The 11,014-nt window shown below is 42.7% G+C and overlaps 1 protein-coding gene across 1 annotated transcript; it reads right to left on the bottom strand.

The window, feature by feature from the left end:
* Positions 1-1,758: 1,758 nt before the first annotated feature.
* Positions 1,759-9,476, bottom strand: TXNDC9 (thioredoxin domain containing 9). Its single transcript, XM_010153459.1, has 4 exons — positions 9,260-9,476; positions 6,919-7,037; positions 4,787-5,041; positions 1,759-2,326 (listed from the first exon to the last, which is right to left on the bottom strand). Exons 1-4 carry the CDS (start codon positions 9,443-9,445, stop codon positions 2,209-2,211), a joined length of 678 nt encoding a protein of 225 aa, XP_010151761.1. The 5' UTR covers positions 9,446-9,476; the 3' UTR covers positions 1,759-2,208.
* Between the last annotated feature and the right edge of the window lie 1,538 nt (positions 9,477-11,014).

The raw sequence follows: 11,014 nt of genomic DNA, 5'->3' as shown, positions 1-11,014 counted from the left end.
CATTCCTGCAAACTCCTTGTATATGTACCAGAGCGCGTGTGGCCGTACTACCAACAGAAGGAAGAGGTCCAACTGAAGACTAAACTAGAAAAAGATCAGCATCTTAAATGTGACATGAAAGCACAGACTAGGATTTGCACTGAGTCACAGAATCACAGTCTGGTTTGGGTTGGAAGGGACCTGAAAGACCACCTAGCTCCAACCCCTCTGCCATGGGCAGGGACACCTTCTACTAGGTCAGGTTGCTCCAAGCCTCATCCAGCCTGGCCTGGACGACATCCAGGGATGGGGCATCCGCAGCTTCTCTGGGCAACCTGAGTCCATAACGGGGCCACTCACACGTGGAACTGAATAACTTCCAACAGCGCACCATGCCGGAATCCCGACAGGCCCACATGTGTTTCCACAAAGCAGGCAACTACGTTAGACCTGATGTTATATTCCCACAGCCTATTCAACATGATTAGGACTCGGAGATGACTCTCAAAAACGCTGTTGGAACACTGGTTTCTTAAATTCATGCAACTGGGTGAAAAACCAAGAGAGTACTTTCTAGGGCATTTAGAGAGTTTGTGCATGAAGGTGGCCATCAGCTCCGGGCAAGCCCACTTCATGCTTCTGGCAGATTAGCAGGCAGCTGTGCGCACCTTAAACCGACTGCCGTCTCAGTGTGATGTCACAACGTTAGAGATCGAAGTACCTTGCTAGAAATCTAGAAAGAGCACATGCAACTGTCTGGTGGACCTTACTAAAATAACCCAGAGCACCCAGACCACCTTATTTGAAAGGATGCAAAAGTCAACGTTAGAATTAAAATAATTTTATTTCAGTGTACGTGAACAGAAATAAAATAGAATTTTTTAAACTTGGGTACAGAGATATATTGCTGGGCTGGCCCAATCACACATGTCCTCCACTATAAGGCAGCAAGACTGACCAGACACACTTCACTGCTTTTTGGGTCAACTGGGCTCAAAGTACCACCTCAAAAGGGTCCTGCAGCACACAGCAGACTATTTTGGTTTGAAAACGAAAAGAATCGTAGAATCAACTCCCACCTAACCTGAAATTTTACAGTGTTCCAAGGAAGATTTCCCTTGAATATCCTTACTGAAGAACGGCACACAGTATGCGGTGCTATGTCTCAACTTAACAGATCGAGGTTTCTCCCAAATAATTTTCTCTACTCTACTCTCTTGTACAAAGCATCTGCTACAAAATCCACACAGTCAAACCCACAGAATTATACAAACCTGTGAAGGAGGCTGTTTATGCTTGTTGCTATGTGCTATTACCCGCTGTACCAGCTTTAACGTGCGGCGTACACGGATGGTGAAAGGGCATTTCTCTTGACCATCCGTTTCAGAGTTCATAGAAGTGACAACTGTTTTTACAACTTGCAGTGCAATGCACTTAAGTTATTCAACGTCACAATATGGCACCAAAAGATAAGCAATCTTTGCCTTTTTTTTACTTTACTAATCATTTTGAGGTGCTTTACTGATAGTATAAATAAAAATAAATTTCAAAAGACAACTGGAAGAGGAACTGATAGGTAAAAATCATTAACAAGTGTCCACCATCTCCTTTAATAAAGAAAATTAGAAAAAATGGAACTGTCAGGCTGAAGGAAAACAATAGGAAGCAACTCTTCATACACCACAGTAAACTGTGGACTCCTTGCCATATGACGTGGATGCTAGGATACCATGAGGATTTAAAGAGACCGTTCCCCATGATTTTAACCAGCAAATGCTCTCAGATACAGAGTTCCCCAAACCACAGATTTCTTGAAGTATACTCTGGGGATGCACTGCTACCTGCTCACCCTGCTTTTACTCTTCCTTGTGCATCTGCTTTTGGCCACTGAGACCGGATGTTGGGCCAGAGGGAGCTTTGGTCTGACTTGGTACAGCTGTTTCTAACAGTTACTTCAAAACACTTATAAACTTATACTTAAGACAAAGTTCATCGTTCGCAACGTTACCTAGTTAGAAGGACTCTAGGTTCTAAATTACAAATGACTTCCAAAAGAAGAAAAAAAAATGTTTAGGCTTTTTTCTGCTATGACTCAGTTGTATAAAACTGTATAGAAAAATGAGCATTATGTGCAGATGTAATGAAAAGCGGTAAACTTTATAAAAAACATTCTTAGAAATGTACCAAGCATAAACAAAAAATGATTTACAAATACATTTAGCTGTTCTTCTAGTCATCATCAGAATCTGAATCATATTTCTTTCCTCTGATGGTCATCTTCTCCAACTTCGCAAAGCTTGTTCCAAATTTCTTTTGACTTTGAAAAGGTGGGTCCATCAAGTTTCCACTGGAGGAAAAGAGTAAGACGTGTTGATTAAAGCTGTATTCATGCAGACAGTAAGTACATCTCTAACTACCCGTTTCTCCAGAAAAACACTGTAAGAGAACACAACACCTACTCCCTAAAGCCACCCTCAGGTGCACTGTGGTGTTGGTAGCACAGCACACCCTGGACCAAATGGCCTGGGTATCTGCAGTTAAGACAGAAGTGTGAGTGTAAACATCACTTGTGAGTGGAGCTCCAGGAAAAAAACTGTACAAAAGGGCTTTTGCTGCAAACTTATCATGCTGAAGACACCAGCTGTCAGGTTAAACAGTAACCGGGGAATTACAGAGAGACTTTTCAAAATAAAGGAGGAGACAGTAGTACAAAAGAAGCTAAAATTTTGTAACAAGGACTATGGAGTAGAAACAGACGAGTCAAAACTGGGTTTTGTAATTCCAGAAGTCACCTTATACTGTCTCAGCCTAGGCCAGACAGAGCGGCTTCCCCACTGGACACTGCACTCCGGTTAGGGAATCAAGAAGGGACTCATGCCTCAGTGCGTGTGTGGCCCTGGGGGAGCTTTCTCACCAACACATGGATCCACGGGTGGTTGGGGACTGCAGGTGCTCACACAAAGCTGGACCACCCACATCTCCCACCACGGGGGTGTGCCGGGGGGTGGGGGTAAATCGTGCTCCGCCCCCTGCTCAGAACAGGGTGTGCGCACTGTCACGCACAGGACCTGCACCCACATCTCCCACCACGGGGGTGCGCCGGGGGGTGGGGGTAAATCATGCTCCGCCCCCCGCTCAGAACAGGGTGTGTGCACTGTCACGCACAGGACCTATGAGGGGTTTGCACCTAAGTGTTGGGAAGTGAGCGAGCAGTTAGAACCTTCTGGAATGAGCTACAGAAGGGTGTTTAGAAATTTGTAGGTATTAACATTTTGTAAACAGTATTTTGCTGATGTTGATCCTAGATGTACAGTACACTGATCGCTGGCTCGGTACATGTCAGCCGGAAGTCAATAAAACAGGAAGTCAATACACCACTTGACCAATCCTTTTTGGTCAAACAATGTGAGCTGGGCAGTTTTCCCCTAAATACAGCATATCCTTTCCCCATCTGCTACCCTCCAGGTGGAAGGGAAAGAACTGTTTCTAGGCTCTGAGGAGGACTATCTCCTTGTCAGAACTCCAGAGAGCAAGACGCTACATTCAGAGGGATGTGGAAACACCACACTTGTACATAAAGGGACATCTCCTGGAATGGGTGCCCTCGGCTGTGCGGGTATCGTGGCTCACTTGGCAAAGCCAAAATACCAAACTCAAGGATGTGGCAAAATGAACAAAGAACGAAACACCTGCCCACCCCACAAGGAGCTAAGAGCGGAATACACACCACTAGTAGAGACAAGGAGGAAGGAAAATTAGCCCGTTAGCCAATGTACTAACATTTAGCAAATTCAATACAGCTTGGTACAACTCCACTGAAAGATTTCTCCCACAAAAGGCTGTTGCTGTCTAGAATATATATCCCAGATGCCTTTGACCCCTCTGCATATTTGCTTGTTACGGCACTGGGAAGTGGGTATTACCACTTGGTTTTGATCAATCAGTTTTCATTTCAGTCACTTCATCTGGAGTTCAACAGCTACTGAGCTAAACTGAACAGTAGCTTCTTTGCTTTTAAGTCACAATACCTCTTCCCAACGTTTGGAAATTGGACATGGAAATAAATGTGGATAATGAAGTTTAAAAAAAAAAAAAAGCTTAAGACATTCAAAACAAAAGACCAAAATTAACCTAAAAAGATAAAGATGACATTTTGACCACACTGGAAAGCAAAGCACAATGTTCTGGTAAATGATTCTCCTGTAAAATTAGGCAATCATGGTGACAGAGATCTTCTACCCTGTAATCCTGAGTGTGGGCATTTACGATCCCTGTACTGTACTGCTACGCAAATAGGTTATTTGCGCTTCTGCAACGTCTTCGCACCTTCTGTGCTGCTCATTAAAAACACATTCATGTATGCAGCACAGACTAAGACGCAGTTTAAGTATGACTGGCTCACTTTTCTCTGAAGTGGATTACACATGCCCAAACTTTACGACATTGTAACTGTGCCATCTAAGCATCTCTAGCTGATTTAGAAAGGATTATATCAGATGTATGACTCAGGGGCCGTATCCAAGCAGTGGAGCAACTCTGTACACCTCACAGCAAGACCTCTCGTTTATTTTAATTACTGTACAAAAAGGACAACGTAATGCTCATTATAATGTCTCAATACCTTCCCAAAGAGCTACTCTCCTTCTTCCCTTGCCAAAGTACAGGGATTGAGTAACTGGATTAAACTCTCATGTGTCTTAAGCACACAATGTATCCAAGTTACCAACTTTATCAGGTTCTCCTGTCTGCAAGCATGTTCTCCTTGTACTGTATCTGAAAATAAAACAATGACAGAACAATTAATTACCTGTAATTAATTACATCTGCACAGCCTAACCTCCATTCTAAGGTCTCTGTAGTGAAGTCATCGGTGTTACCCAGATCAGTAAAGCCCACAACATAGTCTCGTGTTTTTCCATCTTTCACTAGTGCCAGAGTGGGAATTACTTTGATGCGCAGTCTCTCGCACAAGAAAGGAGACTTTTCAGCATTTAACTTCAAGAATTTTGTCTCGATGTGCTTTTTTGCCAACACAGTCAAGTGTTTGTCCATTATTTGGCACCTGTGAAGAAAGAAAAAATATATCAAGTGTTAGAATCAATAAGCTGAAGAACATGTATCTTAGAGAAAGTTTAAAAGGAACAGTAAAGAGCTAGTTCTATCACGTTAATTCCTCAGATATAACCTTTGTGATTAAGAACTCAAGAGAAGCCGTGTGTCAAAAGAAGCTGAATTTAATGACTAATAGAATAACAGCCTGGAGCACCTTTGCTGCACAATTACACCAGCCGTTTCTCTTACTTCTTCCTAATTACTCCCACATACACCTGAAAGCCTCTCTCATTTCTTGAGGCCTGCATTATTGATGAAATTTCCCTCTGACCTATGTTCTTCCTGCTCTAGTTTCACTGCCTGTCAACTGGAAAAATTTCTCTGTAATGAACTTTCTATCTTCAGAAAAGTACGCTCAACAGGTTACAGAGGTTTGGGTTTATTCAGTCACTACATCTGCAGCTGAGATGCAGTAACTCCCTGCAGAGAAAGAAGGAGAAAACCAGTGTGATTTGCACAGACTGCTTCAGTAGTGCTGCAGGCAAAAACGTTTCACTTCTCTGTTGCAACAGGAGTGAGCATACAATTACTGTTTCTCAGCTAAGGGACAGTAACACCAGCTGCTCAACACACTTGTCAGATGGCAGAGATTTGTGGACTTGTCAGCTGCACTCTCAACTTTCTCGACTGTGGTGGTTTGGCTTAGCTGCATGAACTCTGATGTGACTGTCCTTTCACTCAAGAGGAGAGCCGAGTAGATCAAAAAGCTGGACTGGCCAAGGATGAAAGCAACTTGGTATTGGTAACACCTGACACAGCAGCTTCAAGCTGGAGGTCAGCATGACATGTTTCACAAAGAACTAAAAGTTATTCCTCCCATCCCAGTCTACAGACTTCGTTGGTTCAAGAACCAAACAACCCAAACCTGTTCTAAGCTGTTTTATTCACAGAGACAGTCTTTCAACTTCACTGAGTGAAAGCTAGCTGAATACAACTGCTTCAGATATTTCTGAAACTTTTAAATTAGAAAATGTAGGGTGCAGATATATCACCCCATAATCCACCTTTGACCTCTTCCAAGTTCTCACACTGAGGCTGTTTCAGTTTGCGTTCTGTAAGCTGGAGAGAACATAACCCCTTGGGGTGCAGGGGACTGACACAACCAACCAACACCAGGACAACTGGCTCCTCCTCCAACAAACGACTCTACTTTGCAACTGCATTTTAACAGAAGAGACTGGGACAGACCCACCGAGGAACAGCCTACAACCCAGAATTTGTGAAGTTCTTCCAAGGGAAGTGGGAGATCTTATTTTAGGATGCTGTTCTGAGTCGGGACATATTCTCACATCTAAGTCTCTCACACCCTAGAAAAGTGACATAATCACAAAGGGAAAGCAGCTGCAACTGGTACCAACAGATCCTTTTATAGCAAAAGGTTAAACCCTGAAGATGCCTAGGCAAGTTTCTATTTACGTTTTTGTTTGCCAAACTGTCCAGAATATCTCCATCTGGAGTAACGGAAGTGACCTTTTTGAAATACTGCTTACGTACGGAGCATTTACTGCCCTGGCTCCCTCAAACCAAACTAATAAAGACACACAGCACTCTCTCAAATACTGTCAAAGAAGTTTAACGTTTGTACACTAACCAACTATGTAAGAGAGTATTGATCACTGTCAACTCGTGTCCAGATTAATTGGAATGGAAATTCTTTTTTTTAAATCAAATGTCTTGAGAAGGGAGCATGACTTAGAAAAACGAAAGAATTTGAATGGTTCTAAAGATGCCTATTTCTTTGTGGGATTTGAAAGAACAAAAGAACACATCTGGGTTTGCAGACATCTATAAACAAAAGGTTTCTCGAGTGTAGCTTATTTACTATACCTGAAAGTTGTATCTCTATAGAAGTGACAAACCACGTTTTTACTTTCTTTGACTTCTTGGAAAAAGTCTCTCTCACTTGGGATTTCTCTGTATTCTCCATGTCCTTTTGAAAGCCACTCCTTTTGGAAAACATAAAAGGAAATAATCAGTATGGACTCTGATCATCCTACACCCATCATGCAAGCTCTACACCTTTTAAGAAAAATAAAAGAGAGGCCCTGTAGTGGAAACCCACTTCATACAGTACTAGACAGAAACAAATTACTTCCCCCTTTAGTTCTGTTTTGAAAATACGCAAATGCCACCAGGCTAGACAATACTTTTGGGCTGTCTCTTTCTCAACAGGAAATGGGCGGTTGAGCAGTAGAGCTACCTTGCTTACCTGGAAATACAAATACTACACAGAGCTGCCTAACTTTCTGTAGTGCAGCCTCTCGGTGAGACTAGACTAGTTCAAAGAGAACACCACCAGAAAACTCTCAGCATCTGAAAACTGCTGATCGACAGCCTGGGTTACTCTGTTTAAAATGTTTTTGTACACTCAAACAACTATTGTCTAAAACCAGTTCAAGTCATTACATGTATAAGATGGATTTCTGCTAATTTTTCTCTCTATGAAAAAAATCAGCGAGAAAAAAGCCTACCAACTCACCTGCAACAGATGATGTTTATCAAATACAAACTGAAGGTATCAATATGAGCCAGGCTTCCAGAAAACCATTTGGAACACACATGCATACCATTAGTCACAAAACATATGGAGAAACAAGAATTTCACAAGGCAAGGTTTACAGGCAACTTCAAAAACTGCCTGATTACGTGTGCAAATAGTTTTGGAAAAGCTAACCTTCTAGGTTTTCAACAAATGCACTTAAGAAAAACCCCAGCTTCTACAATACTAAAAGTTAATTGTAGCGTATTAAACCTAAGTACGGACTAAGCTAAATGATAACAAGCAGTGCAGTATGACAGAACTTCACAAAAATCTTTAATTTCCAGGGTGTGTGTGTGTTTTGGAAATTTAGGTAAATCACTGTTCTTGATCTTGCAAGTTCTGTCTTGGCATAGTGAATAAAAAAAAAGAAGAAAAAAGTTTCCTGACAAACCAAAAATTCCCTGTAAGTTAAATTAGGATAGAAGAAAGCATTTCCTGAACACTGCACACATTAAAAATGCATAGAAGTATGAGCACATGAAGGAGTCATGATGCAAATCAAGAACTGACTTATCCTTCGACAGTGGGTACGCATTAATTCCCCTCTGCACAAGCCTGCTCCAGAACAGCATGGCACCTTGCTCCTTTTGCCAAGAAGTGTCCTGCTTCAAATTCGTGTTTGAAAATGCATGGCAACAGTGACTTAAGATCAAGTGACATGAAAAAGTTTTGGTATGAGAACTACCACATGTTCCCATCCAAGAGCTAAGACTTCTGAAAAAGGAAAACACTAGAATCAAATACAAACTGAACTTCTAGAGACAAGCAAATAGTGTGCTGCTTTCTCTACTTCCGTGTTTAGAGAACCAAAGCTGCTAACACTGCCTGTTCTCCAGCATCCCAACCATGCCATGGCATTTTACTGCATTCCCATTGCCTTATGGGTTCTACCACAGCCAGAAAATCTCCTTTCAACCCAGTCACTTCCCTCCCAAGCCAGACTATTCCTTTGTTTAGGTTTGCTTAGATGGAGCCAGCTAAGAAACCTATGGCTTCTCTATTTACAATTCACATCTCACACCGTATGTTACCAAAACTATGTTCAAGGAGACTTTCTGGGAAGCATAGAGACCACAATTTAGCATGAGGTATGAGGGACTAATGCAGAATTTCTTTCCTGCAAGAAGAAACGAGCAGTCATACACAGACAACATTTCACTGGGTTAAAAGGAGTAGGACAAATGAGTCCACCCTAGGTACAGGGAAAGACCCTGTATTGTTCTTCTACGGAATACCTTAAGAGAAGAGCATGCATCACTTACATGCCATAACTAATAAGCTCCAGAATTCAGAAGCTTAAGGAGCCTAAAGGCTTATGATTATGTTGCCTACAAGACTTATGCTTCCAGAGAACAATTTTCAGTGAATACGGACTCAAATCTTTCTAGAGACTCTTTATCCTATCCTTATTGTAAACAATCACACAGGTTCCTCTCTCCGCCTGTTAAACACACAGCATGCACACCTGGACAGACACTTGCTTTGCAGGATAATTTAAAATGAGTAACTAGAGAAAGATGAAGGAGGGGAAAAAAACCCAAAACATAAAACCAATCCCAAAACACACAGCTCATGTACACTTTCCCTAGGATTTGCATCAAGAGTCTGTATTACAACAAGAATTACTTGTTTCTGCTGCTGGGCCTTTTTCAGTGCCTCAAGCCTCCTCTGTTTAAGGCATTCCAATTCATCTTCATCCATTTGGTCCAGCTTCTGTATTTCAGCATCCAGATGTTCTTCCACCACCTTGGTAGTCTGAAGTATTTCATTCTCAAGAACTTTAAGTATTTCAACTGAAGTATCAGCAGCCATCTTTAACTAGAAAGTGACCTCTTCAGAGCTGTGGAAACAGTCATATGTGGAATTAACATTTATACAAACACTCCATTAAAAGCCTGACCTCTCTTACTTGCTGTTCGCACTGTAAACAAAACCAAATACTATGCTATTTGAAGACAGCAGTAGACTTCCTTTCTATATTGAAACCCTCTTTGGAGAGTACTTTCACAATGAACACAGATGGCAACAAAAGATACCAGTCAAATCCCATTCCCTCAATCCCAAAGCCAGCTGTGCACAGGAACCTGAAATTACTTGTCGATATAAAGAAGTAAAATGCACCAGTTCCAAAGGCACGCTCATCCTGAGCCAAATCCATGTAGCTTTAATATTACGAAACCAGAAGATGCAATTGGAAAGCTCCAAGCTGCTGGGAGGAGGTGCAAGAGGTCTCAGAGTAAGTCTAAGCAATGCTCAGTATGTAAGTTTCTGCCAGCAGTTTAAAAGCAATTACTTTAAGTACCTTACGCATATGAACATATTTAAATTTGAATTAACACTCCTCTCTCCTCAGCTAAAAGACAGACAAGGCATTCAACAGGAAACGCTCTAGGCCAATACACTGCTTCAATTAGTACAAGAAAACTGCCATTGCAAACACCACCCTACAGCAGCCAGCAAAAGGATTCAAAAAAACTCATCAACCCCTAACCAACTGCTGTGTGAAGAAACACTGCTAAAATAATTTTCTGTGAAGTTCCCCCTGCCCAAACACTTCAAAAGGCACAAAATACGAAGTCTGGGGTGCATTAAGAGCTGGGGCAATGTCAGCTGGGGGGAGGCATCTTTTTACAAGGGCCTGTAGTGACAGGGCAAGGGGTAATGGGTTTAAATTGAAAGTGGGGAGGTTGGAACTGGATGGTCTTTAAGGTCCCTTCCAACCCAAACCAGTCTGTGATTCCATGGAATGTTCTCCCCCATAAATTTACCCTGCAAAAAACTATTACTGTAATGAGTGAGAGTTTTGAAACAGGGACAGTGCGCAGTCACCCTAATCAGTTTCTCAACCTGCAGGCCACAAATTTGATGGGCTGAATTTGGGTACTCTTGGCTGTATTGCAAAATACCCAAACTACCAGTGCCATTAGCTTTGTAAACACCTTGCACACAGCGACAAGAAATCATCTGAAGTAGCGACGGGCCAAGTAGCAGCATCACGGCAGCACTCCAAGCGGAACGCAACATCAGCAGTGCTGAGCCTCCACACGCGTCACGGCCAGGCTTGCTCTGATCTGCAGCACCCTGACCCGAGTTTCCCTCCCCAAAGCTGCCAGCTGCAAAGTCGGTGTCTTCCATCCCCTTTCCTTGTATCCCCAGGGGAAATACGAACCTTGCCAACACAGGTCAGTGGCCTCTAGGCAGAGGCCACTACAGAGGAAGGGAACGCTGCTCAGCTAAGGCAAAGGGAGGCTTGTCCCCCAGGCTAGCAGGAAGGAAAACGGAAAAGCCAACCCCAGGCAGCCTCCACCGCCGCCCGAGGTGCCCAGAGGACTGCCAGCTCCCCAGGCCGCCGAAACCTGGGTGCCAACTACGTGTCCTCCG

The sequence above is a fragment of the Eurypyga helias genome, unplaced genomic scaffold (assembly GCF_000690775.1).
Source record: "Eurypyga helias isolate BGI_N326 unplaced genomic scaffold, ASM69077v1 scaffold6776, whole genome shotgun sequence".
Classification (NCBI taxonomy): domain Eukaryota; kingdom Metazoa; phylum Chordata; class Aves; order Eurypygiformes; family Eurypygidae; genus Eurypyga; species Eurypyga helias.
This window is presented reverse-complemented; position numbering and strand designations above follow the sequence as displayed.

Excerpts from the sequence above, each read along its gene's own strand:
- TXNDC9 (XM_010153459.1), bottom strand. The coding sequence starts at position 9,445 with ATGGCTGCTGATACTTCAGTTGAAATACTTAAAGTTCTTGAGAATGAA. Across the intron at positions 5,042-6,918 it reads TATAGAGATACAACTTTCAG|GTGCCAAATAATGGACAAAC; the intron begins GTATAGTAAATA and ends CTTTCTTCACAG. Across the intron at positions 2,327-4,786 it reads GCAGATGTAATTAATTACAG|TGGAAACTTGATGGACCCAC; the intron begins GTAATTAATTGT and ends CTTTTCCTCCAG.